General features: G+C 38.8%; 1 protein-coding gene across 1 annotated transcript; it reads right to left on the reverse strand.

The window, feature by feature from the left end:
* Nucleotides 1–17,727: 17,727 nt before the first annotated feature.
* On the reverse strand, nt 17,728–20,603 carry LOC146324109 (uncharacterized). Its single transcript, XM_084723392.1, has one exon. The coding sequence runs from the start codon at nt 20,509–20,511 to the stop codon at nt 18,007–18,009; it is 2,505 nt and encodes an 834-aa protein (XP_084579518.1). The 5' UTR covers nt 20,512–20,603; the 3' UTR covers nt 17,728–18,006.
* Between the last annotated feature and the right edge of the window lie 3,850 nt (nt 20,604–24,453).

Genomic DNA, 24,453 nt, shown 5'->3' on the forward strand with positions numbered 1-24,453 from the left:
AGTGTGTCCCTGAGTATTTATAGTCGATAAATTAAGAGAGTGTTATAGCTCGAACAGACAGAAGAGTGGGACTGAGAGAAAACGGCACAATTACAAATCCATCTGCTACCTCAGCCCCACAGACAGTGCCATGGATTTATCAATGCACAGCAGAGTTAGGTATGATGGTATTTCAGAGCCATAGTCAGGGCCATACATTCTAACTCAGTCTGATCAATCACTGCACTCTGTCTGCTACTAGTTGGTGGAGGGAGGAGGATGTCAGGTTAACAAGGGGGTTTAGGTTAACAAGGGGCATCCTGCTGAGTGTTTTTGATCAGACTCTGCCGTGCTAATATACAACAGTATATATACACAGACGTCATTCTCCCCCAAGACTGTGTAAGCAAATCTGTTATGATAACAAGGGTCCAAATGTTTGATAAAAACCAATACTGACAAGTGATGACACTTCCACTGCAAGTACACTGAGTAGAGCGAAAAAGTGTCAACAATCTGTGTAGGTTATATATAGGTTTTTTAAGAGTTAAAAAAAATGTGAATAAGCACAACCTCAGGAGATCCTTGAGCATACAGTCATAAATCTGCATAAGAAAATTCAGGCTTGTTGGTCCAGTAGTATGCCAGATTAGCTGTGGACAATAGTCATGCATGCATGCACTCACTCAAACAACTGATCACATGATCCCCTCCAGCCTAGTGGAAAATATTGCCCTATGAAAGCTTCAAATGCTTTCATTCAACATTATCATCAATCATACAAAAATAAAAACACACTAAAGGGAATTCAAGAGTAAAAGAAAAGTTCACTGCTCCAAAACCACCAACTTAATGTGTAACACACGCGTTATGTATAGAAGTACTACAATATTTTTATTTTGAGTGTAAAATGTTGTAGTGGCCTTATTTTGTATAGATTTGGTTCCTGCAAAAATGCTTGTTGAATCTTTTCAAAGTCTAAATTGAAAGTTGTTCTGAAATCTAGAGAGAAATACAACTCAAATTGCACTGTTATCAAGTCCAAATTATATTTACCACTGGCTGTTTGTTCATTTAACTTGAAAGTTGGTGAAACTGGAACATTCCTCAGTGGGATGTTTTAAGGCAACGTTTGAAATGAAGCCTCAAACAGAGCTGAGATAATCTGACAATCAGACTCAGTTTACTGGGACCTTGACAGAGAATTTTGTGCACAGAGACAAATCATGTGCTTGCTGTTATTGTCCAAAGTGTAAATCTGTCTGATGACGGCTGCACGCTGGGCTCTAAATCACCTGCTGTTCCATCTCACCCTGCTGTATCACTTCACAATGACGGAGCTGCACTGTGAAATACACACAAGAAACAGGATGTCTTCATCATTACAAGAACTTTTTACACAAAACAATACCTTTATATAAGTTTATATTCTGTGCACCATCACTAAAAATATCAACTTGTAGCTAATTTACTCAGAGTCTACCATTGTGTCCTGATACAGCAGCGAGTTTTCTGGGACTGCAGGATGGAGGAACAACCAGTTCCTGGGAGACTAGAGTAGAGGGTGATTGCAATTGATTTCTGGCTGAGGTGACGCTTCGCCACATCTACACAGGTGCATTCACAGTGAGAGTGTTGTGATCCGGGCTGCTGTGTCATCTAACTGTATAACCTTAAAGGGCACCTTGTCTTTAGTGCTGCCTGTTATTGCTTGTCCAAGATTGCTCTGGGTGAGCAATAGGTGCCTAAAGGCATTACATTCAATAAAACAAGAATAGATATAAAGAAAAAAACAGGTAATAGAAAATACATTTTGCACTTTCAGGTAGCTGGCTTCATAGAGTGAGTGTAAAGTGGACAAAGACACATTATTATCACTAAGAAGTAAATGTTGATTGCACAGTGTGATGGCTGTAGAAAAACAACACTATCCAGGTTTAGATTTGTTCCATATAAGCCTTGTTTTCACTTTGCTATTCAGTCTGTTACCGTACCTTGAAGAGTGATTTCTCTATAATAGACTAAATTAATGAACACATTCAATATTTGCCTCTCAAGGTTTCCTTCTAACTCTATTCCCCTGTCCATGGCCTGATGCTAACCCCTGCTGTATTGACTTGTTTGCGCAAAGCAACAGGTTATTAAAACTATGTTGTTACTATGCAGCGCTTGTCATTACAATAGCTCTTGCCTGTTTCCAAATCCAATTAAAAAAAAATATGTAACAACAATTTACCTCATTAATGAACATGCTTCTTTCCTCTCTCGTACTTCCAAAGTGGTGTTAATCACCCCTTCACAGAGCTAGGCTCTGAATAAATGCAAAGTGTTCCACGAACAATAACACTACATTAAAATGCTGGGGGAGTTTCTCATATTTTGCTTTGCTTTTCTGGGAATCAGCCTGTTTGGCAGGGGAGTATAGTCCTCAGTCAATACAGAGCGCAGGCTTTGTGGTTGAGACTCTGCATGGAAAGGTAGAACCCACGTTATATTGGTGTCCCCATCCCTCTGCCATGCTCTTTGTCTGTGAGAGCTGCAGAGAGAGACACACATATACCCACACACAGGCAGAGGAGACTGAGGATAGTTTTGGCTGAATTCACCCAAAAGTCGGTATTGTGTAGGGCTTTGGCCGTGTTTATTTGTGCTTTAGAAAGAAACCGATGTGAAACAACTGGAAAGTACTTTTCCTATTTCTGTAATTCACTGCTTTGTTCTCGTTGTTGGAGCTCCCTCTCTTGATTCACCCTCTGTGTCTCTCTCTCTCTTGTTCACTGAGGCTAGGAGGTGGTGCCGACTTTGAATGGTGAATTGAGAATTACAGATGGTGATGCAACAACTTCTGCCTTTGTTTGACATTTGACGTTGCACAAAGACTGGTAGGTTGAGAGTCTGATGATAAAATGGCATTAAATTAGTTGATGTCATTGTCATGTTGTCACAAATAAACTCTGCACAGATTTATTATGATAAAAGATGGAGTAGAGACCTGTTAAGTATCATTCAACTCTGAGACTGATATGATTCCATCTTTAGCGCTCTATTTTTTAGGTAGTTGACACTTCCATCTTTAGCTTTAGGTACAATATTTTGCTGAGCAGGCTAAATGCAAATATGAAATGTTAGAACTTCAGATCTGAGAGAGGGCGAACTCTGAGTGTTACAGCAGTCACACATTGGTGTGACAGATGATTCACTCTATGGATTAAAGTTGAGTTTGTTTGTAGCAACCTTCTTCTTCATGTTCCTAAAAATAAACACAAATGTGTGCTGTCCTTGCCATTACAAATTTAAGACACACTTATATTAGCCTGTGCTTTAAAATTTCTCCAGAAATCAAGTCTCATGAGAGACTGCCACACAAGAATAGAGACTTTAACTCCAGTTATACATATTTCTGTGTGTGCAAGTGTGATATTGGTGCAGAGTGATATAATCAGATGCATTGGCTGTCCTATCCAAGGTGGTTCAGTGGATCTGACTTTGTTGTTGAATTGTTTGGAAGATTTCATTGGCCGTCTTATAAGGTTTGAGTCTAATTTGACAGAATGGTGATACTCTCATCTAAAAATATCCAGCTTTCAGTTGGAACATGAAAGAAGCGAGGCCAATGCAACTAAAGACAAACAGAGACTGCGAGTAAAACATTTTAAAATCATTTTTTTTTTAACAATGAAGTTGTGCTGTAAGGCTTTTGACATTACATAAGAGCCAAAAGAGTTTGTCATTATTATTGTTATGACAGTATACTTTTGTTTGATTTGATTGAGTTATGCTAAACTCAGTGAGACAGTTTCATCTTCTCGTGAACATGCCCTTTATTAGCAGTGAGCATGGAGCAATACTGGTGCACTACATAACTATTGTTATTATTATGTATTAAACTGCTTTCTTATGTAGGTATCATATATGCAGGAGAAGCACTGGTACATTGACACATTCATAAATTACAACAAAGAGCCCTTGCATTCTTACAGCAAGATACACATCCAATACCACATCTCAGGCTTATCACACTGTTGTTGGGGCTTATGTGTGTTAAGTGTAGCCCACAGCTACCTGCAGACATTAGCATTCATTTGGAGTCATTTTTCTGTTCTCCTGACAAATGTAAGCCAAATATTGATAAATTCTTGGTGTAGCTCTGGTTCACCGTATATAAACACCTGAGAAAAATATCTGTGTTTAGCTTCAAGATGTCCTACTTCTAGTTTATGACTCTCCACTAGTTAGTTGCTAACTAACTAGCTAACTTTGGTTTCCATTTGGTGCTGAGGAAGTTACATACACTGAGTTTGTCAAAGCTGGTTATCTGGAAATGAGTGCCTATTAGTTTCAACAAAATAGCAAATATTTGGACTGTAAAACCAGTTTGCAAATCTCTTGGACAGCAGTCATCCTTAAGCACGTTAATAATGTTTCTTTCAGCATCAGTTGAGTCATTCATTTTCTTTTGTCCCACCTACATATAATGCAGAGAAAAGAAAACATACCAAAACACACAATTATATAAAAGAGTACAAGCCAGTACACACATTCTCAACCTGTAGATGACTGAACACATAGTTCAAGGTAAGTTTATTTATAATAGAAATTTTTATAACCAGAGAAATATCCCTCAATCACATGCAACACACCTCACACTGTGTAGTACACACCAAACACACCTTTCCAATAAAACCTCCCGTCTCTCCCTCTGTCTCTCAATGCCATTGCTGCCCTGCAACAGCGTCTCTGCCTGCTCATTCAGCCCCACCGCCACCCCAGCATCCACCTGCAGGCTCTGACAGGGGTCCAAGATATGTCGTCATCACTCAGTGTCTCTGTGTAAACATAATCTGCGAGGAGTGATGAGGTCAGAGCGCAGACGCCAAACTCTATGTTCTGCTGCTGCAATAAACTAGTTAGTTTGGCAAGAGCAATGAAACTGTTTCTGGTTAAACAAAACATATTAAACTCTTTTTTTTTATAAAGTCACTCTGTAGTGATTCTTTCCATGATGTTGTCAGACACTTAAATAATAACAATAAATGTGTGTCCTGATTTTGTCACACCTCAGAAACATGTGTTATGAACCACCCAGCCAAATTTGAGTGAATAAATAAATAAATCAGGTCTCAATATCATGAAAAAATGAGCAGTTTTCTCTGTCCTGAGAGGCTGGGGGGCGTGTCCGCTCTACTGTCTCAGTGTCAAACACCAGTGTGACCTAAAAACAGCCTGAAACACTGGCGATCACTCCGGCAGCTTTATGAGACATGTCCAGACATCTTTGAGCCACCAGAGCCAGAGGACGGTGACAGGATGTTTGTCAGTGTGTCAGGTCGTTGGAAGTGAAGTGAGCTGAAGTGAACTGCTGGGCTGATGTGGACTCAGAGAGTCGCTGAGATATATTCACACCTGAGCATTAGGCAGGGTGAGGTGGTGATATTTGTGTGTCAAGTCGTGGGGCTCATATAGTGTTGGGTGACCCGGGCTGTGTTTCAGATCCACCCAAAAAATTCTGAACACACAAATCATGAACAGAAGTTAACTGGTCTAACTCTAGAATTCAGTACTACATATTTCTCAGTGTTTTCACATGTGTCCTAACATGTGAAATGTGTTTCCCTCTCACATACTTTTATTATAATCTGGGCCTCTCACTGGCAAAAACAAGTTCTTTTAGTGGAGGTGTTTTCATGGTGAGCCGTTGCCCAGAGGGATCACGTTGGAGCTCAGCTTCACTTCTGCCAGCTGCAGTGCTCTCCCTCCATACTGGACCATTTTAGGAATTGTTGTCCTTATTAGTTACACAAGCACAACAACATGGGGAAAGATGGTCTAGGTTAAAAAATACCTAGTTATCCTTAAAGCTAACTACAATTTTCAGTAAATGACTCAGAATAAAACTGCATTTAAAATTCTTGTTAGATTAACACTGACCTGGAGTTTCACAAAGATATTTTAGACTAGCCTAAATTTTTCATCATAGATTATTCTATTGCAGTTAGATAATTTTATAAAAAAAAAAAAAAAAAAAGAAAGACTGACTAATTGTAACAATTAAAAAAATTAGACATCATACCCAACTCAGGCTTAAGACCCATGTTACCATAGTAACAATCAGTGCCACCAACCGATCAGTAGCACCCAGCAACAAAAAGAGGAAAACATGGCTCATAATTTGTGGTTTGTTGACATTGTGATGGAGAGAGTGATGATTTCTTTGCATTTTGTACCATATTTTTATATCTCTTTTGAACAACTTTGATGCTCCTCTCAGTTGTGGGATTAACACTGTTTACTGTCACTGCGATTTTTTCCATATCAGATTTTCGCTAAGCTTTCCAAGTAAAATGTCCTTCTAAGTGTTGACTTTTCTGCTGGGATAAACGGAGCTGAGCAGCTGGATGTGGTCACTCGGTCAGCCTTTTTTTTTTTTTTTACTTTGAAAAAGGTCTTAATTTACCCAGAATTCATTGTGCCATAGTCCTAGCAGTCAAGAACTAAACTGCTTTGTGCAACGGATGAATTTAGACATCTATCTGAAGTCTGACTGTCTTTGTGAAACCAGCCTAATTTTTGCATTTCATAAAATATTGGTATACCAGCAGCCCCTGTATTCAGTATTTACCCCTCAATTCAAAATGTCAAGTCTCTGATTATTGTTGTAATCTTTAAGTTTCTTAATTTGTAAAAATGAATGACTTTCAGTGCTGGTGCAGCCCAGTGTGAAATGATCCAGTCAGTCAGTCAGTCTTGAGTCTGATATAGAATTGCTGAATGGCTGCATATCTATAGGTCATGTTGAAAAGTGCAATATAGTTAATTTTCTTCTAATTAAACCCCAAACCTTTACTCTGTTTTTGACCCACAGAGCAGTCCTATGGGGTAGGAGAACAGAGGAGAAAGAATCACCCTAATTGCAAATGGCCAATTAAGAGCCAAATGCTTCTTCCATGAATCTGAAAGTTGAATGGCAAAGTGTTCTCATGTGTCCCGTATGCTGGGCTAATGCCTCACCATCTACTCAGGATGAAGTGAAGGTGAAACATCTCATTAAGTCAATGACACCATTATCACTGGTGTGTTTTATAGTGACATCATGGCCCAAAATATCCCAAAATATCTCTGCTCCGAAGTAGTGACTCAGATTGACCTGGAAATGAACAAAGCGATGTGACTTTGAGGACGGAGCATTTGTGTGTGTATGAATCCAGGTGTTTAAATGTTGATGTGAGAGATTTTCATTGCAAAGTTGTTCCTCTAATATTTGCAACACCCTTGTGCAGATGGATGAGACCTCTGCCTGGGCAGCCAGCAAGAGTAATTCATGACTAAAATTAGACAAAGGAGACGAGGACAGGGTAAAAATAGGCATGTCTTTTTTTTTTTTTCAAGCAGAGCTATTTCTGTCTCATTTGCTCATACAAATCCTGACAAGTCATTATTTGAAGCCATTATTTCTTCTTGTTTTGGCAGCTGGGTCGTTGGCATCGTTATTCAAAGTATCATCCAAGATTCATCTTCTCATCAGCTCAGGCGCCTCAACATTTTTCACTCCCTTTTTTCTAAATTTTCTCCAGGGACTGCTAACGTACACTGTAGTTACTAATGCTGAGATCACTGTAGTTAAAGGATGAATCTATGATTTGTATTTTATAACTGTCAACTTTAAAATGTGACAGTACGTTGAATGGCACATTAGCTGTTTTTTTTTAACATTTTCTCAAGAGGAGTCTTGGTGGTTTCACCTTTCTAACCTCTTTGCCAATTTCTATCGACCAAATAAGTCAGTACAAGACTTTGATGGCACTCTGAGCCAAGAAAACATGAGGAGAGTCAATAGTTGGATTCACAGTACCTGCAATAATAAGGAATATTTTCTCTCTGGGCCTGAAAAATGTCATCTTATTTCATATTTCATCTCAGCTACAAAGTTTCAAGATTCAAAGTTCAAATGTTTAGTTTAAAGTTTTATTTTTGGATTCATGGTGATATATTTGCGAGGAGCAGTCTGACATTTTTAACAGTCATCATCCCTGACTGATGAAATATTTCAATATAGTTGGAGTTTTTTTTCCCTTCCTATCATAATTCTTGTGTGTCTCAGTGAGGACTCAGGTCAGAGGTCTTCAAAGTAGGAGGTGGACCCATGGGAGGCTCAGTGTATGGAAATGAAACAATATTACATTTATTTCTTCATTAATTAAAGAGATCTCATCGAATAACCAAAATGTTTGTGATCTGGCTGAAGAGTTCAGAGATACAGGAATTCCATATCATTAACTCAGAGGTCAAAGACTTTTGTGCTTTAAATGCAAAAGCTGCCATTCACCGATCAACGTTTAAAAATTCTGTCTGCAAAGATGTTACTGCAATTCAGTAATCTGTTCATTTCCTGAGGGGCGAAGCCCTTTGTGTAGATCTGTTTTGTGCAAATAATTTTTTGTTCAAAATATAAACATATTTTTAGTTTGCTCTGAGTCCACTGTGCCACCATGTAGCATGACAAGTTTCGGTACCTGTCAGCTTCCATTTTTAGCAGTGAGAGAGAAGGTGTCGTGGGTGACCCCGGCTCCATGCTGCTGCAGCCTGCCCGCGGGGGTGCAGCTGGCAGGGAGAGATTGGACTCAGCTGGCAATGCCGGAGAGTCTTCGGGTGGGAGGTTGGGTTTGGGGAGCGGATGCGTGAGACACCAGAGCCAAGACGGCCGTGTTTCCAGCGCCAGAGGCCAGGGCTGCCCCTCAGCGCTGTCTGCCTGTGTGACACCGCTTGTGCATATGTGCTCCTGTTTCACTATACTTATGAAGACCTATGAAGTATATATGTGTGTGAGCAGTTGGGTGGTAGCATGATACTGAAATGCACAAAATTCAGAGTGTTTTTCATTCTATTAAGTTGTGATATGAACTTTTTATTCCCATTTTAATATGGGCAAAGAATTGCAAAATGAGAAATGAAGAATTCAAAGAGAGGTTTTGCTTTTTAAAAATCAATGAAAACAAAAATGTTTCATCTTGCCTAATATACTGTATAGCTTCTTGATGATGGATAGTGATAAAAACAGAGGGTTCAAAGTCAAAGCAAGACACCAGAAGGTGATTTAAGGGCTGCCAGGTTCATGTTCTGTGTCTTTCTGAAATGTGGCACAGAGTAAACGTATGATGCCCTGACAGGTCAAATTTTAATGCTGCCAATATCAGGGAGGTAGTAATCTCAAAAATCTGATGGTCCTCACGATCAGACAGTTTGTTCCAGGCACTCTTTGTTTCTGCTGTAATCAAGACCACAAGAAATACCAGAGGGGCTTTTATCTGTTACTCAAAAGAGATATTGAGGAAACCATATTAATTTCTGGCTCAAATAATTGTCCTGATTTTTGTTTTTTTGTTTTTATTTTTTCTAGGGCATTTACATAGCAGAGTACTCTGAACGTAAAAAGAACAGAATTAATTTCTTTTTCAGTTTGTTTGTGTCTGTTGACGTGTGTATGTGTGTGTTCACAACAGCAGGTTGCAGATGCACCATAAGGAGGTTTCTTGAGGCTGGAGGGCAGCTGTAGGACTGAGTCCACTGAGCCAAGAGAAGACGTCTGTCGGTCTGAGAGACAACAGAGTCGCTGACAGCTTAAGGCAGGAATAATAGCATAAATTATCTGCAAAAATAAGCAGTGACTGGGAGTAAAGATAAAAAATAAATAAGTAAATGTAAAATAACAAAGAAAGCTCATGTGGATTTTGCAGCTTTGAATTTACAGTTGTATTTTCTATGTGCCCACAGCACAGTGATGAAGTGGTTAAAGCTGCATTTGGTCACTAAAGACTCCAAAACAAGTCCAGTATTCACCTACTTTTAATCTCTGGACTGGTCATGCAAATTCTAAGAGAAATATCTAGGTCTAGTCTCTCTTTGATAGCTGTCCGTTCACATTGTCTCCATGCTGTATCATGTTGTCAGTGCTTCTGAACTTGTTTGTTGACAGTGACAGCCAACAGTTTTATATGGTGAGATTAATGAAGATTGTAGGTAGTCGACTGTGCAGACAGGTCACTCAAAACCATCTGAAAGTTTAGTGTTGATTCATAAAACTGTGATGATCGGTGTGATTGGAGCATCTTGTAACTAAAGTACGGTCAGTATTTTTTGCTGTTGGCAATTTTCCTCAACCTGCCTCGTCCGTCTGTGCTGCGTAATTTCCCAGAATGACTTTTGACAGTAGTTACGAAGGGTTGTGAACTTGTTGCTCTCTATCATAAATGCATTTTTCCTTGACGGCTTCAGCGAAGAAAGAAATGCACATCAGCATCAACACTGTGAGTAAAGGTTCGGTGTGTAAGATTTAGAGGGATTTATGGGCAGAATATGGCGAATATTGAGTATAATATTCATAAGTATGTTTTTATTGGTGTATAATCATATGAAAATAAGAATTATTTTGTTTTTGTTACTGTAGAATGAGCTCTTTATATATACAGAGGTCATGGGTCGTGTTCTGTGGAGTCTGCCATGTTGAACCACTATGTTTCTACAGTAGCCCAGAACAGACAAACCAAACACTGGCTCCTGATATGGCTTTCCATGTTTTGCTCGAGTTTCCCAGCACCATAAATCTCACTAGATGCTACAAAATCTTACGCACTGGCCCTTTAATATTTCTATTCTTTGCCACAGTTGACCAAGACCTGAATTAACTCCAAGAGTTTTCTCTCAGCTTTTCTTATGACTTCATAAAGCAAGAAAATACGGTGAAAAATAGGAGGTAGAGTGCTCAAAAATCAGTCAGCCTCATCTCCATCGTATGTTCCACATATTCTCTATAATAGGCCTCTGTTGGTCATTAACCCCAGGTAATCAGCTGTACCATCCCAGCTGAAGATCCGCCTGCTTACTGCAAACTATTTTCCAGTTGAAATGTCTTAGTTTGGCTGTAATGGGCTCCTCCTCATTTTATGGCCTCTTATGTTCTTCAGCACATTGCCCTTTTCACACACAATTACCTCCTCAGCTCCATTTCAGGCTCATTAGCAGGACTTGCAGGCTTATCCTTCCCTAAAAGCAGAGGCTTCAAGGGATATGACAAGTTCTTTTGCTTCTGGCGGAGGATCGTTTAGCTCATCTAAAACTGGAGAACTGTAAAGCCATTAAATTTCAAAATGGGAAGTTAAGGTGAGATAAACTGAGCACATGTTTTCTGTGTGGCAATAGAAAGGATCATTGAGGGAAGACAAATACGACTTTGAAGTTATTATCATTAACCTACGGCTTCCTACTTTGGCTACTGACATTTAATTGTAGTAGCAATGAGGATTCCTCCATATTTATGAGATGAAAGAAGGTTTTTTAGAGGTTTGACCCCTACAGCAAACATGCAACCTTTCAAGGTGTTTAAGAGCAAGTCTCCTCTGACCTCTGCCTCACTGTATGTTTCTGTGGCTCAGAGAGGGTCAGCTGCTTACTGTCAAATGTAAACCCATGTGACAGTGGTTCAATTGCATTCCTGTGAAGACATTTTAAATGTAGATAACCTTCAGAGCAGCGTATAAAACTCCACAGTCAGCAGGTAGCTCCAGCCAGTCATTATAGTCACATTGCCTCCTGGCAAGGTCACCTGTTACCTTGTTAGATTTAACTAACCTTTTGTTGCCAGTTCTTGCCGGCCCATTTACAAGTAAACTGTGTTGTTTTGGCTTCTGAATCTCAGACGTATGTGCACATCTGCGCTGTGAGGTTTTATTTTGCATCATTTTGGGAAAATCTGAAAGTGCTCCAGGGAATGTTTAAATTAAAAGTGAATTAAACAAATTTTATCATCCAACGTTAAACTGCCAGTAGTAACATAACATTCTCTGAAGAAATGTTTACAGAGCAGAGAGTTCAGTCAGGCAGTTCACATTCAGAGCTTTGTCCTTGAGTTTTAGATTGTTGCTTGACCTCAAGATATAAATGGTTTTTTTTCCTAGAAGTGAGGAAGGACGTTTCGATGGATGCACATAGTTTTGAATGCATAACTGGTGCTGTCAGTACACTGAAGCCAGTTCTTTAAGGAGTGATTGATTGAAAGTGTATAATGTGTGCAGGGAAACATCTGTAGCAGCCTCTCTAATCATTAAGGAAAGCACACAGTAAAGAAATCTGAAATCTGTGAAAGTAATTCATTCAGGTGGAGGATGGATGAAACTCAGAGTCAGTCTGCTCATTACTAAACTTCACCGCAAACAACCTTCTTCATTTATTAGAAACATTTTTCTTTTCATGAGTTCGCCTATTATTTTTTCTTCTAATTTGAGTCAGAGAGAGGAGCGTCTGTCAGTGAGAAACACTTTTTACATCATTTATCATCACTTCATTCAGTCACATGTGAAGCTGATCATTTCTGAGCGCCCAGTTTTTTGTTACATCATTTTAATTTTTCCTGAAAGATTTCACTTAATAAATAATTTCTAGTGTTCATAATACACAGTAATCATAGTCATTAATTAATTTACTATCAGAATATCAAGAAGCACAGATGCAAATAATGAATAAATAATATAAACCCGTTCTGCATCTGATCAGGACACAGTCACAGTATAAATACAGATTGCAGGTTGTTCTTTAGCAACAGGCTGCTGCTCTGACACTGATGAGAACTGTGAGTCTTTATTAATATCAACACAAACTCCATCAGAAGTTTTAAAGCTGATTACAGCTGGTCCAGCTGTAATCAGCTGCCACCGTCATCACAAATGGACGTTGCTTCACACGTCAGAGGAAAGGACATCTCATGTCTCTTAAAACAGATTTCCTCCTGTCCTCTCTCCTTTCCTTGCGTCTCTCCGTGAATCCTCCCTGTGAGGGACTAAGAGACAAGGAAAGGGTGCAAGTGAGGGATGCAATTTAAGAGACCTGGGATGTACCCTTCAATCTTAAAGCCAGCTCATCAGACCAAATCCTGTGCCGCAAAGTCAGAGGGGGATCAGGCTTTAGTTATTTTTTTCCTTGTATTAGCGGTGTCTATCTTGTTTTCCCCTTGCGTGTTATTTGGTTTGGCCAAGCTGCTATGTATGTTCACTGCTGGCTCCGTAACAGTGTGTTCCTTGAAGGATTTAATCTGTGTTCTCCTCACTTTCCCCTCTGTTTCATTTAATTGTACATGATTCAAGATTCAGAAGTGAAGTTATACTTATAAATTGGAGTTAATTTGCAGAAAATACATATTCAATGTTTCCAGTTAAATATTTATAATCTTATCTTCACAGCAGCATCTTTAAAAGCAGATAAAAATAATTGGCACTCTTTTTACAGTGTTTCTCCAGCAAACCTTGTTTCTCAATTAATCGATCACTTGTTTGGTCCATACAATGTCAGAAAATGGTGAGAACTGCTGATCATGTGTTTCCCAAAGCCCACAGTGATGTCATCAAATGTCTTGTTTTGTTCCTAACTCAAAGATATTCAGTTTACTGTCACAGAAGTAAAGCAAAAGTAAAAAAAAAAAAAAACACAGAAAATAATCATATTTAAGATGCTGCAAACAATTTTGTCTTTTTTTCCTTGAAGAAAAAATCTCAAAGCAATTAATCAATTTTCACTTCATCAGTTGACAACTTATCGATCAATCAGTTAATCATTACAGCTCTATTGAGGAGACTGAGGTCATGTTATCTGTATTTTTATGGGCTGATTCTCTTATTTAAATGTTATTCCTTTTCTAAAAAAAAACAAACAAACAAACAAACAAATAAATAAATATTCAGCCCTCCCTCAGAATTTTATTCCTGGCAGGTGTAATGGAGTGGATGATTTCAACTGTGTCTGCCCTTTCCGACAATCACAACCTCTCCAAACCTGCGGCTGCTTTATTTATTTATTTCTTGTAATCACGAAGACACTGGAAAGTATAGGGTGGGCTAAAATAGACCAGTCACTCAAACCTGGATAAATAATAAAGACATCAGACTGCTTACTTCATGTGGAGACAAGAATAGCTTTGTGATGCGACATCACAGGAGGCGACTTAACAAAAGCTAACCGTACATTTCACTTAACTGCAGTTCAGAGTAGGATGAAATATTTAGCAACACAACTGTTTGAGTTTCTCCTCGTCTTTCAGCTGAGTTGTGTAGTATGCTGCTATTCATCATCTTCTTTTTGCTGTTTTATTTAGGGCAGGTTTGATTGTGTACTTGCAGTGATTGGTCCAGACTTGTTATATGATTAAGACACTGATATTAACAAATGCATTTAACTTTACTTTATAACGTCCTTTCTCATATAGCTGCTTATTTATCATTTCCCTCTTACAGCATCAGAGGGTCCAAAGCTGATGTAATCAAGGCTTCTCTGTCTCCAGCTCTCTCTCTGTGTGTGTGTGTGTGTGTGTGTGTGTGTGTGTGTGTGTGTGTGTGTGTGTGTGTGTGTGTGTGTGTGTGTGTGTGTGTTCATATAGCCCCAAGGTAAATCTGATAAAGCAAAGTTATGTTACCCTCATTCAGTCTCTTCATTCACTATTCTTGTTGTCTTCATAAGATTTTTTCCATCACAGAAGCCTCCTCCAAATGGATTTATGTAAGTTGCCATGTCTGGAGTCGTCTCAGTTCGGATCCCATCTGATTAAATATGAACACATATTTTATTTTACTTGAAACTAGATTCTCTTGTCTGTGTCACTTGATTTCAGCAGGAACCTACTCTGTAATTCAGTACAACAGTTTGCTCGTGAAGAGAAGCACCACTGGGAACATTTTAAGAAGTGAAACGTTTAAATAAATCTTTTTTTTTCTGTAGTCTTTGTGCTGCTTTTATCCGATACAGAAGTGCCATCTAGTGGAGGAGATTCACATCTCGTCTCCACATTACTGAGTTTCTTCTTTGCACAGCAAAGTAAAAGCCACAGACAAGAAACAAAACTAAAGATCCACAGAAGATTATAACATGTCAGTTTATTAATGGTTCAGTACACATGAAATCATTAATACTATAAACTTTTAAAATTGGCCAGTAATGCACTCTGAGAGCAGAGCTCACCTGTAGGTGCTCTCAACATGAGACATGAGACATGATCAGAACTATAATAATTACTGAGGAAATATATTTCCACATCCTCTTACTTTTCGTCTCTTTCTCTTTTTTATTTGTATTTTTAACTAAACATGCTTTATAAAATGAACATCATGCTCCTTACTTAAACTGGCATACATTAAACAGTCAGAAACTGGAAAAAAATTTAAAGAATTTGTTTTGCATTGAAAATTGAAATTCTTTATAATAAATACATTAAAAAATATATCCCAGAGCTGATGGAATAATCTGAAATTGCAATGATGCTGTGCTCATTTTTCTTCATGTTACCGCAGTTCACAGTACTAGGATATTAATATTCTAATATATTATAGAATATTATAATAATGTTATAATATTAAAATTAAATACTTGTGAAATGTACTTAGATCAAAGTAAAAGAAGTCCTCTTAACATGACTACTTTATTATTATTATTGTTTTTCATTGTTCTGGCTCTCCTTGGCAGTCTGAAGTGTAGACAGTGTGGGGATGTAGGTAACATCAGCCCAAAAACTGAAGCTGGCACTTATGTAACCTCATAGTTACTGTTTGGTGTCATAGTCATTATTTTGCTGTACTGTATTTTAGGAGCAGAGAGCAAACAGTTCATATTAAGATGAATTTTAGCTTTTAATTCTGTTATTATCCCGCACACACAGAGAGAGACACACGCACACATGTTCACACAGACTGGGTTAATGAATCTGGCCTATTGTTCTGTTCCTGTGCTACTGTCTAATAAAAGGCCTAATTAATGCATTTAACCTTTAGTTATCAGGCAGACACCTCTACCAAACACAAATCCCAGCCCCAGACCCTGGCTTGGTGATTTTCACTCAGCCACTTTGTGAATTTATGACCAGAGACTTACTTGTTTTGTTGTAAAGATCCATCTTTGAAAAGGAAGGAAGTGACATCATAAGATTGCTACTTTAATAGAAAACCATTGATGAAGAACAAATAATGCTGTAACAAACACATACATTTCATTCAGTCATATAAATTGCAGACAAGTTTATCAATTCTATCTCTTTTCCTGAGCTCCTCTTGTTTTCAGTAAACGAGACAGAGACCTAAGTCTCTTGGATCTTTGGCTCCCCCTGCTGTAAGAGTGTGTCTATTACGGCCAAGTGCTGAATTTCAGTCATAACAAGACAAACAGATGACCAGGAAAATGTTTTTTAATCTTTTTTTTACAATGCATTACATTTATATGTATGTCAAAGAACTTTTCTACAAGGTATGTACAACATGCTAAAACATGTCATCAGCAACAAGATAATATTACTGTAGTGATGCATAGCTTTACTTACTTTTATGAAGATTTTATTAATATTTTTATTAGTTGCACTTATCAGTATTTTTCTAATAGTTATGGAACACATGATGACTTGTATATGAAAGGGGTGGGTGAAAGTGACAAGCCCATAGATAATTATCACCCATTTCTGCAGTCCCCCTCAGCTCTACTGTACATTAAAGTGTTTTTCACGACATTGCATTGGTTTTGTCACCTTTGTGAGAAAGCTTTACAAACAAACTTTTTTGCTGCCTGCTCAGCACTAAACAGTGGGTAAACACAGTTAGCATCTAGCTGGTGAAAAATAATGGATTTAGCAGCTAGAAAGTCATTTCCTTGTGGGTTGGTAGAGACCAAAAACAGGACTAAAAGGGGAGTGAATATTATATTATATTATAACTTACATTCGTGCAGCAGCCATAAACATGCCTACAAATGAATGCTAAAGTTGTATCAACTTTACATAGTGGTAATATGTCAGTGTTACATTTCTACTGCTTTTTCTCTAATGAAGTTTACAAGAACATATGACAGGAATTTTGCTTTCTTAAGTTTTCTTAAGATATACAGATGTTTCTGAGCCTTCTTTACTAGGGAGAGACACCACACAAGACTAGATTTCCTCCTCATAGGAATTCTCATCGTTGTTTTGAAATCTGGCTGATGATGGTGGTGTCATATACAGACTTTACAATAGAGATTTCTCCATGTTGAAGGCTGCAGTCATGGCTGCACATTGTGAACAGAAGAGGGCAGAGTTTACAGCCCTGGGGAGCCGTGGAGTTGAGCATTAGGGTGAAGGAGATGAGACTGCCAATTTGAACTGGCCGGGGCCTATATAGTTCAATATCCAGTTGCAAAGAGTGGTGCTCGCGCCCAGAGTGTTCAGTTTGCCAATCTGTTTCATGGGGGAGATTGTGTTGAATACTGAGCTGAATTCAACAAACACCATTATGGTTTAGGTTTCCTCCAAGTGAGTGAAGACTGAGTGGATGGCAGTGGAAATAGCATCCTCTGCAGATCTGTTAACTCTGAATGCAAACTTAAGGTCGAGGCTGGCTTGGATGCTTTTTGTTATGTGCTGGAGCACCAGTTTCTCAACGCACTTCAGTAGAATGGGGGTGAATTCTACAGGGCGGCACTCATTTATACTAGACACTGCAAATTTTGTCAAAATGTCAAAATAGAAAGAAATGAAGTTTGCGCCAACAGCGAGGATATGTTGAAAACATCAGTTATGACATCTCCTAGCTCGTTTGCATATATTTAGTACATAGTTAGTGATTTTATCAGGCCCAGCAACTTGACTCATATTCACTGTCCAAGCATAGAATGTGTTTAGTCCTTCTGGCAGCATGTCCTTACACATGATGGGGCCACTCCTGCTTTTGTAGCTTGTGACATTTATAACTGACTTTGGTGTTGCTGGTGTTGAGGGTTAGGGTTAATAACCCTCTCTTCAGTCTCTGCTGATACATCCACTTTGCCTCCTTGTTGCCAATTTTCAATTTTGCTCTGGTGTAAGCTTCCTTGTCATCTGACTTAAAGGCAACTTTCTTGGCTCTGGATAGAGCCCTCATCTTTCCATTCATCCAGGCTTTCTGGTTGAGGCATGGTGGGTCACACATCTTACTTAATGCTCTGACAGGTCAAAGTCTGCTCATTTACCATCATTAGTATCAAGCAAGTTGACAATCTCTAAAGTCTGTGAGTCTCTGCCTCTCGTAGAGGCCTGAGGATGACCTCTCTCCTGTAGGAGAAGCGAGTGAGTTTGACCCTCTGGTACAATCTCTCCCTCTGCTGCAGCAGGCAGTAAAGAGACAGGGTGAACTTAGCCAGCACCATTGTGCAGGTGATCTCCACCACCAGCAGTGCAGTGTAGATCATCATCTGAGATTTGCATCTCTGAGCTTTGTTTTGGTACTGACATGTGAAGGAAGGTGATGCCTCCTGAGTGGCTGGCTCCATGGGACATGCAAAGACCACTGGAGTGGTTTTTGGAGGAGGTGTTGTCCGGGTGGTGGTAGATTGGGTAGTACTGAGGGTGGTGGTAATGAGCATAGTTGTTGTCAGTGCAGTGGTGGTAGCGGGTGTACTTGTTGTTGTTGTTGTGGTCATTGGTGCAGTTGTTGTTATAGTTGTTGTTGGTGCAGTCGTTGTTATAGTGGTGGTTGGTGCAGTCGTTGTGAAAGTGGTGGTTGGTGCAGTTGTTGTGAAAGTGGTGGTTGGTGCAGTTGTTGTTAAAGTGGTGGTTGGTGCAGTTGTTGTTAAAGTCGTGGTTGGTGCAGTTGTTGTTAAAGCAGTGGTTGGTGCAGTTGTTGTTAAAGTGGTGGTTGGTGCAGTCGTTGTTAAAGTGGTGGTTGGTGCAGTTGTTGTTAAAGCGGTGGTTGGTGCAGTCGTTGTTAAAGTGGTGGTTGGTGCAGTTGTTGTTAAAGTGGTGGTTGGTGCAGTTGTTGTTAAAGCGGTGGTTGGTGCAGTTGTTGTGAAAGTGGTGGTTGGTGCAGTTGTTGTTAAAGTGGTGGTTGGTGCAGTCGTTGTTAAAGTGGTGGTTGGTGCAGTTGTTGTTAAAGCAGTGGTTGGTGCAGTTGTTGTTATGGTGGTCATGAGTGTGGTAGCTATAGTTGTGGGTATGGTTGTAGGCAGAGTAGTGGTTGTTGGTGTTGTGGTAGTAAGGATAGTGGTGGTTGGTTTGGTGGTTGGAAGTGTAGTAGTGGGTGTGGTGGTTGTAGGAGGTGTAGTGGTTGGCAAGGTAGTGGCTAGTGTTGTAGGAAGAGCTGCTGTGGTAGTAAGGATGGTGGTGGTTGGTTCTGTAGTCGTGGTGGTTGTGGGAGTTGTTGTTGTGATAGTGGTGGTTGGAGGGATGGTGGTGGGGCAAATAAATTGATCCTCTGTTAATGATCGTATTTCCTGTCCTTTTAAAGCTTCTGGATACTCACAGACCACAGGAGACATAATCTTGTCAGAGTTCGCCTTCATCCAGAGGTGAAGATTTATCAGATTACAATCACAGTTCCAGGGGTTGTCATTGAGGTAAAGTTTTTTAAGTTTTGTTAAAGGCTGGAAAATATCCTCGGTAAGTGTCTGAAAGTTGTTGTGAGCTAGCTTGAGTGTGGCCAGTGACTGTAGTTTTTCAAACACGTCTGCATTCAGTGAATTTATCTTGTTGTTCTGTAGATTCAGCTCAATGAGCTTCTCAGGGCCTTCAAAGTAGTCAGCATTCAAGGTGACAAAGTGATTTTTAGACAGATCTAGCTTCTTGAGTTTCTTCAGAGGGCTCATGATTCCTTTAGGAAGAGTGCTGAGATTGTTTTGACTGAAGCTTAAGTCAGTCAATTTAGGCATTTCTCCAAAAAGCACCGGTGGTAGACTAGTCAGTTGATTCTTGTGTAGGGTCAGTGATTTAAGCTGAGGAAAGCCAACAAAATATTCTTGAGGTAAACTAGTCAGAAGATTACTGTCCAAATACAGCTTAATTAGTTTGTTTTTATGTGGAAAAAGATTTGGTGATAATTCTGCTATTTTGTTTCCCGCCAAGCCAATTTCCTTCAAGTTTGGCAGATTCTGGAAAATATCTTCGGGAATGGTGGTCAGTTGATTCTCGTAAAGTCGTAGTATCTGCAGTTTGTTTAGGTTTGAGAACCAGTTGGTATATACAGCAGAGAGATTGTTTCTTGCCAAATGGAGGACTGCAAGGTTGCCGAGGTCATCAAAGGTCCCATCTTCAATTGTTTCAATCTCATTTCCATGTAACTGGAGCTCTCTTAGGTTTGTCAGGCCATCAAACAAGCCTTTTTCCAGACTGTGGAGCTTGTTAGACTTCAGTATCATCTTATCCAGGTTGCTGAGATTGTTAAAGACTCCCACTGGCACTGAAGTTAATGGAGTGTTGGAGATCTCAATATTATTGAGGTTTACCAAACCGTCAAAAGCTCCTGGTTCAATAGTTGTCGTATTAGTGTTCATGAATTCCACTTTTTCAAGCTGGGGGCTTCCAACAAAGGCATCCTTGGGTATTGTTTTAATCTGGCTATCCAGAAAGAAAACCTCTTTTATATGTGACTCCAGGACGCGTGGAATTTCTGTTGTGGATGCACCAAAAACATGTTGGGGGCAGTTTGCGTCCTCTGCACATTTTTTGTCTTCAGTCAATGAAGACTCAAACAGTAATAACAAAAAAAGAACAATGATTTCTCCTCTTAACATGGTTGTTCGCTATAAAAAGGGAAAAAGGCAAGAATGTATAACTCATAAAAATTGCATAGATTCATCATTGTTTAGAAGGTACAACCCCAATTTCAAACACAAGGCATTGTGTAAAATGTAAATAAAAGCTGTATTGAAAATTGCAATGATTTGCAAATACTTTTTGACTTGTTCTCTAATGAATACAGTACAAACAAGATAATTACTGTTCAAACTGATAAACTTTATTGTTTTTTGTAAATATACACTCCAAATTTTGATGCCTGCAATGCTTCAAAAAAGCTGGGACAGGGGCAACAAAAGATTGTAGATGTGGGGAAAAAAACACCTGTTTGGAACATTCTACAGGTAAACAAGTTCACTGGTATCAGGTGACAGTATCATGATTGGGTATTTAAGATGTATCCCTAAAAGGCTCAGTCGTTCACAAGCATGGATGGGTTGAGGCTCAAAAAAACAAAAAACTGCAAAAAAAACATTTTCCTTTATTGTGAGGACAGCTGAAGATATGACAAGAAAGGGGGTAGAGAGAGAGAGGGAATTGAACCAGCAGCCACTGCAGAGGACTGCCAGCCTCAACACATGGCGCGCACGCCCCACCAACTGAGCCATAGGGCCGCCCCATAACAGCATTTTTAAACACAAAACTGCAAAGAATTTAAGCACCATCTACAATCCCTGATATTAAAAGATTCAGAGACTCTCAGGAAGTCTCTGCACGTAAGGAGCAAGGCCCAAACAGTGAATGCTGTATGACCTTTGACTGCTCAGGCAGCATTGCATTAAAAAAACTTAATTAAAAGCCCACATAATTAAAGGATACTGCATACACTTTGGAAAAGGTTTGTCAGTAAACACAACTTGTCAGTATATCTACATATGCAAGTTAAGACTTCATCATGAAAAGCAACAGCATTACATCACATCAAGAACATCCAGGAATGCTGCAGACTCCTCTGGGGCCTAAGCTCATCTGATGGATGATAGATGGACTGATGCAAAGTGGAAATGTGAACTATGGCTTGACAAGTCCATTTCAGATTGCTCTTGAAAATCATGGACATCATGTCGTCTAGGCTAAAAAGAGGAAGGACCATCCAGATTGTTACCAGCACTAACTTCAAAAGCCAGCATCTGTGATGGTATGGGGGTATGTTAATGCCCATGGAATGGATAATTGTCACATCTGTGGAGGCCCCATTAATTCTGAAAGGTACATACAGGTTTTTGGAGCAACATATGCTTCCATCCAGACAACGTCTTTTTCAGATGTGTCCCTGCTTATATGTCAAGACACTCTGAATGTTACAACGGTGTTGCTTCGAAACATGTTGCAGGCATCAAATTCAGAATGAGCGCATATTTACAATAAAGAATGAAGTTAAATAGTTTGAACATTAAATATCTTGTCTTTGTATTGTATTCAACTAAATACAAGTCAAAAACTTTTTGCAAATTTTTGCATTTTGTTTTTATTTACATTTTATACAATGTCCCACCTTTTATCGTAGTTTAATGTCTGACTTTGGTGTCTTTCTTGTGATAATGTACGAGTGGTCAAGTATTACTAACATCACCCAAAAACTTTGCTATGTCAAGCAATCATTAAATCTATGTGCTGTTCCAGTAAAAATGCAAAAAAAATTGCCTACCTTGTTATTTCCTGTCCTAGGAAACAGGTTGTTGAAGCGGTGAGGAAACACAAACAAGTTCAGTCTCATTAGTTATGCTGTCTATCGATGTTGGCCAGCAGTGTGTTGCGTCACTGTGTGTGTAAACACACTTCTGCAGCTTGAGATAAGAGCAAAGATGGAAGGTTTTTATACGGGACCTATGATCTTTTCCAGCTCTTTATTTTTATTCTTGAATTTCACTAGAGTAGCTTTGTATTAGTCATACTGAAAAAAACATCTGTATTTATCTTATACTGGCCCTTAATACAGTCCCTAAGTTCATCCTTTTTGTGAATACAAGATGTTTTAGCCCTTGTCTCTTTAAGGCCCCTCCCTAAAGACCCACTTTTGTCTGATTGGCGAGCTTCCAGAAGTCTGCCAAGGGGCAACACCAACTGCTTGTGAGTGCCGCCTCATCTTCTTGCTTGTGTGCTCAATAGTATACAACAGTCAGTGATCCAAGCTTCCTGTTTAGACGGATAGGTGCATGGATGACTTGTTATCTAGCAAACAACAGCTACAGTTAGCAGCAGTTAGAGGTTAGCTATTTTAGAAACAAGTAAAGCTATCTGTCCATCAGAAAATCATTGAGGACTGAGACAGAGAAACCAGAGAACGTCGGAGGGAAACAAAAAAAATTGTAACTTTACTTTACAACCAAAAAAAGCAATTTCTGTGAGACATACTGAGCACAAGCCAAACTGAACAGGTAGATGGGCACTTCCATGTACATCAGGGGTGTGCTGTTTGCAGCAGATGAACATATAAAGAAATCCGTAACAAGCCAACATATGCAGAGCCCTGACCTCTCTGATTTAAAACACTTTTCTCAATCTGTCAATTTAAGAATGAGTAGATCTATACAGAACAGACTGAGGCATGAATAAACATATTTAATCAATAAAACATTTAGTATCTCAGTATCAGTGATATTAACAGAAATATGAAATTCTAGAAAATATAAACTGTAGAATATACTAAAACATAACACTGAGCTTTGGCTCTGCCACCTGATAATTAGTCCAGTCAATGAGTTTAAATAAAATTAAATACTTAATCAATATTCAGTGTCAATCCATTACTTTCCTTCTTGATTAGTCCAGGGTTGCAACCAGTGTTGGGTTGTAACCAAGTAAAATTTCATCTACTTTACATCAAGTACTGGACTTACATGAGGTACTTTACATTTTATTTTATTCAACTTAATCCTTCTACTCAACTACATCCCAGAGGCAAATGCTGTACTTTATAATTCACGTAGCAGAAAACAGTGATGTTTTTTTTCTTGACCTTTTAGAGATATGTGGTTCTCACAGGAGAGCCACGCTACAATGTGTGATAATCTTACAGGATATGATGAATTACTGTAGAGTAAACTACACAACAGTGTTATATAAAGTGATTAAAATGAGCATCAGTGATATTTATCCAAATACATCATGTGGTAAAACACTGTCAGGGACCACTTTCCTGCACAATGAGTACTTTTACTGTAAGTATACTTTAATGGTAATACTTGTCTTATTATAAGTATCATTATTTAGTTATTTTTTTTAGTTAAGTAATGTTTTGAACTCTGGACTTACCTATAGTTAAGTATTTGCACAGTTAAATTGACTATTATGATTAGTTTTCAATAACAATGTCTTCTGTCATCATTGCAGACAAATGAATTGAATTTCATATTTATGTTAATATTATGATGTTAAATGTATTTTTAAATTTGATATATAATAATTTACCTTCACCTTGGGGTACAATGTATCCTTAAAAAGGGAAAAGGACAGCAAATTCATTAATTCAGTCTTAGTTCTGGAGGTTGCTTACTCATGTACAGTGATTGTAATTTGTCATACACACAGCCACAAAGCCACAGTCTTTAGAAGTGAAAGGTTTATTAAACTACTGAGTACACACACACACACAGCACACAACACACAACTGATTACTACTAAAGATATAAATGAGTGGAAAAATGCACCCTTGCATGAATGCAATGAACACAACGATGAACAACTAATAAATGAATGAATGAATAAAGCTATGAGTACAGGATAGACAAATAATGACAAATTGAAGACCATGAATATCAGATAAAGCAATGAATGATGTTAAGTGTTTCCCCAGACAGCATGTTCAGGGCGGGAAGATCAAATGTTACTGCTATGTTCCAGGTTGCAAGTTGTATAAACATAGAGAAACTGGCAAATTCAGCAACTGAAAAAACAACTGAAAGTAAAAATGTGGATGGACTTCGGGCCATATGTCA

The sequence above is a fragment of the Lutjanus erythropterus genome, chromosome 7 (genome assembly GCF_056507025.1).
Source record: "Lutjanus erythropterus isolate fLutEry1 chromosome 7, fLutEry1.hap2, whole genome shotgun sequence".
Taxonomy (NCBI): domain Eukaryota; kingdom Metazoa; phylum Chordata; class Actinopteri; order Lutjaniformes; family Lutjanidae; genus Lutjanus; species Lutjanus erythropterus.

What these genes read in the sequence shown, in the direction of transcription:
- LOC146324109 (XM_084723392.1), bottom strand. Translation starts at nt 20,511, where the DNA reads ATGTTAAGAGGAGAAATCATTGTTCTTTTTTTGTTATTACTGTTTGAG.